At 60.7% G+C, this 3,857-nt stretch overlaps 1 protein-coding gene across 1 annotated transcript; it reads right to left on the bottom strand.

Moving 5' to 3' along the window:
• Positions 1–235: 235 nt before the first annotated feature.
• EN2 (engrailed homeobox 2) lies at positions 236–2,794 on the bottom strand. Its single transcript, XM_058038380.1, has 2 exons — positions 2,254–2,794; positions 236–552 (listed from the first exon to the last, which is right to left on the bottom strand). Exons 1-2 carry the CDS (start codon positions 2,792–2,794, stop codon positions 236–238), a joined length of 858 nt encoding a protein of 285 aa, XP_057894363.1.
• Positions 2,795–3,857: the final 1,063 nt, after the last annotated feature.

Genomic DNA, 3,857 nt, shown 5'->3' with positions numbered 1-3,857 from the left:
CACCACCTTACCTGTAAATTATATATACATAGAATATTGCAGAATTATATCTAATACACAATATTTTCACTATTAATGCTGGTATAATCTTTATACACTGGCCCTTACGTTTCTTTTTTATTTTTGTTTTTTAATTAAATTATTGCATTGTATAAACTTTGACTGCAAACGGCCCCCCCACCCCTGCCTCCCCCCCCTCCCTCCCTCGCTTCCCTCCCACCCCCCTTTCCCTCGGCTATTCACTGTCCGACTTGCCGTCTTTCGCCGTGGTGGAGTGGTTGTAGAGCCCCTGGGCCATGAGGTGCACTGCCAGGGAGTTCTTGCTGCCCGTCGCCTTCTTGATCTTGGCCCGCTTGTTCTGGAACCAGATCTTGATCTGGGACTCGTTGAGCCCGAGCTCCTGGGCCAGGCTCTGCCGCCGCTGCTCCGTCAGGTACCGGTTCGTCTGGAACTCGGCCTTGAGTCTCTGCAGCTGCTCGGCCGTGAAGGCGGTGCGAGGCCGCTTGTCCTCCTTGTTGGGGTTCTTCTTCTTTGGTTTGCGGGAGCGGGGACCTACGGCCGGCACAGAGGAGAGGAGAGGAGAGCACCGACACAGCCGCGCTCTGCTGCGGGCACGGCTCCGGCCCGGCAGCACCGCCACCCCCGGGGGAACGGGGCCCGCTTTGTGCCTCCGCGGCCGGGGATGCTCGGGAGGCGGCCGAACGGGAGCCGCAGCCCCCAAAGCCCCGCTCGCTGTGCCCCCAGCCCCTTCCTCCCAGCCAGAATCCGCTCCCCCGGCCCCTTCCTCCCATCCACAAACGCAGCTCCCGAACCTCTGTGTCCCGGGAATGCCCAGCAGGGAAAGCTTGCACCAGGGAGCTAAATTTTATACCCTGCACAGATTTTTTTTTTTTTTTAACAAAACCTCTACACTTTTAACTTTTTTTTTTTTTTTCCTTTTTCCTTTTTTTTTTTTTTTTTTTTTTTTTTTTTTTTTTTAATGATAATGGAAATCCTCTCGCAGTTCACTTGGCCACAAGCATTCCGCCTCTCCGCTGCAGTGCCCATATGGCGCTGCACGGCCCGATCCGAATCGCCGGGATTATTCTCGGGAATATTATTCTCGGCAGCACAAGGAGCCTTTTCTGCCCGGGCCGAGCCATTGTGAGGATGTATGTTAATTAAATATTAACAAAGGAGAGCACTGGAGAACAATGGAGTAAATTCCAATTCAGCTCTGAATATTACCTCTGAGTGAGAGTTTGTTTTCAGATATTACGAACTAATTTTCATCTCGTTTTACGATCCCTTCCTCAGCTAGCCGACTCCCGGGTGAAAATCCTACCTCGCCGCTTTTGTAAGAGAAAGACCCATATTTTTTTTTTTCTTTTCCTCGGGAGCAGATCTCCTGCCTGATGTTTCCCATGCCTTCCTCCAGTGTTTTCTACTTGTTTTTAACCAGGGTTTTACCGATCTGCCGGAGCCAGCCCTCCTGTCCCCGCGGTAGCGAAAGGACATTTTACCCCCTGCTTGTTATTTTTATTTTTTATTTTTATTTTTAATTTTTTATTATTTTTTAAGATAATTTCAGGACGTTCTGCCTAAGCCCTTGCCAAGGGACGGACTCTGCCAAAGAACTTTCCCGGCTCTTGGAAATGTCCTCCGGCCCCCACAGAGCTGACCTACAGCATATGGGGGGAAACGGCGGCGGCTCGGAGGCCTCTTTTAGAGAAATAAACGAGCGCGGATTGTTTTTGGCCGAAAAAGACTAACCAAAACAAGGCGAGGCCTATGGAAATGCCACCTCCCCTTCCCAAAACCCAGCGCAGGGGGGGTTTCCCGGCAGGGAAAAGGAGAGCTCGCCGGGAGGACGAACGGGGAGCCCCAAGACAGTTTGTTTTTTCCTCCCTCTTTGATAAAACTCGTCAGTCGGTGGGAAATGCGCCGAGCCCAGGCGGCCTCAGCGGCGGCGGGGACAGAGGGAGGGACCCCCGCTCCCTGCTCGTCCCTGCGGCTCCGCGCACCCCCAGCCCACCCTGCCTCTCCAAGCATTTTCAGGCCATTTTCAGCAACTCGCCCACCCTCCAAAAAAAAAAAAAAAACACCCAAAAAGCAAAACACAAACAGAAAAATAATAACCAGAAGAAGACGGAGAGGGGAAGGAGAGCGGGGTGTTTTCCACGCCGCTTCCCGGCCTGGCGGGCGGCGCGGCCGGGGGAGCCCGGGCAGGGGCTGCGGCCGCGGGGAGCGGGGCTGCGGCGGGGCAGCGCTTACCTGAGGAGGGCCGGTCCGAGTACCGCGTGCAGTACACCCAGGCGGGCCACAGCATGGGCTGGTTCCCGGCGTTGGAGCTGGCCTGCGAGCTATCCGAGTCCGAGCTCACCGACAGGTCGCCGCCGCTCAGCCCCCGCGCCTTCAGGGCCGCCTCCAGCGCCGCGGGGTCCCCCCCCTTCTTGGCGGCGCCGTGCAGGGCCAGCCCGGCGGGGCCGCCCTCCCCCCGGCCCGGCGAGCCCGCCCCGCCGCCGGGCAGCGGAGCGCCGGGGGCCGGCGCCGCGCCGGGGCTGCGGCGGCTCTCCGCGCCGGGCCGCCGGGGCTCTCCGTCGGGGCCGCCCGCCTCCTTCCTCCGCCCGAACTCGGGCCGCAGGATGTTGTCGATGAAGAAGTTGGTGATGCGGTGCGGGTGCGGGTGGGGGTGCGGGGGGTCACCGGGGGGGAGCAGCAGCCCCCGCCGCCCGCCGCCGCCGGGCTCCGCGTCGCCGCCGGACTCCTGCGGCTCGGCCGCCTCCTCCCGGGGGCTCCGGCCGCCCTCCTCCATGCTCGCCCCGCCGACGGCTCCGCTGCCCGCCCGCCGCCGACCGGGCGCTGCCGAGCGCTGTCTGTTGTTGCTGCTGCAGTCGGTTGTTCTTTATTTTAATTTTTTAATATATATATTTATATATATATATGTATATATATATACACGCACACACAGGTGTCTATTTGCTTTCGTTTCTCCTGGCTTCGCCCGGCATTCAAAATCCAGAGTTTGAATAAAAAAAAAAAAGGAAAAAAAATTTTTAAAATTTAGAGTAATTTAAAAAAAAATTTAAGAGACAAATGCAGGGAGACCCGCAAGCCAGCAGCCGAGCCTGCACCACTTCCAACTTTGACAAAAAATGAAAACACAGGGGCTCCGGTCCTCCCGCCGCCGCTCGCCGCCGCCGCTCAGCCGCTCGGTCCCGCGGCGCGCTGCCGCCTGCTGCCCCGGCCGCCGCCGCCGCGCCTCATCCGCGGGAGGAAAAAAAAAAAATTAGCGATAATAAAAATAATAATAATTGTGGAGCGGAGGTGGGGGGGTGCACGAGAAAAAACGAAGCGCCGGTGTCGGGGCGGGGTGTAGGCGGGCTCTCAGCAGCCGGTGTCCCGCGGAGGGCAGGGCGGTGAGGGGCGCCCCGCGGGGCTCCGGCCGGCAGCGCCTCGCCCCGCGCCGCCCCGCGCCGCCCCGCGCCCGCACATGCGGGGGCCGCCGCGGCTGGGGGGGCGTCCCGCCCTGCCCTGCCGCCCGCCCTGCGCCGCGCTACGCCCCGGCGGCCGCCGCCACCGCCGCGCCCGGGCACTTCCACTCGGGTTGTTGTCCTTTAGGTTTTAACGGGGCCCCCGCCGCTGACGTCGCCGGCCCGGGCGCTCCGACACGTGCCTCGGGCCAATGGAAGGCCGGGCCAGCGCACACGTGGTGCGGGGCGCCCCGGTAAGTGACAGCGCCCACGCCCCTCCCCCGGACGGGCCCGGCGCGGCCGCCGCCGCGGGGATGCGCGGGGGGGAGCCGGGGGTGCCCCGCTCCGGGGCTGCCCCCCGCCCGCCGCTGCCCCCCGGCCCGGCCGGCCAGGAGTTACCGGGGG

The sequence above is a fragment of the Melospiza georgiana genome, chromosome 1 (assembly GCF_028018845.1).
Source record: "Melospiza georgiana isolate bMelGeo1 chromosome 1, bMelGeo1.pri, whole genome shotgun sequence".
Lineage (NCBI taxonomy): Eukaryota > Metazoa > Chordata > Aves > Passeriformes > Passerellidae > Melospiza > Melospiza georgiana.
This window is presented reverse-complemented; position numbering and strand designations above follow the sequence as displayed.

Bases quoted from the DNA above. Each gene is read 5' to 3' on its own strand.
- EN2 (XM_058038380.1), bottom strand. From the start codon at position 2,794: ATGGAGGAGGGCGGCCGGAGCCCCCGGGAGGAGGCGGCCGAGCCGCAG. The intron at 553-2,253 runs GTAAGCGCTGCC...TGCCGGCCGTAG, and splicing joins CTCGGACCGGCCCTCCTCAG to GTCCCCGCTCCCGCAAACCA.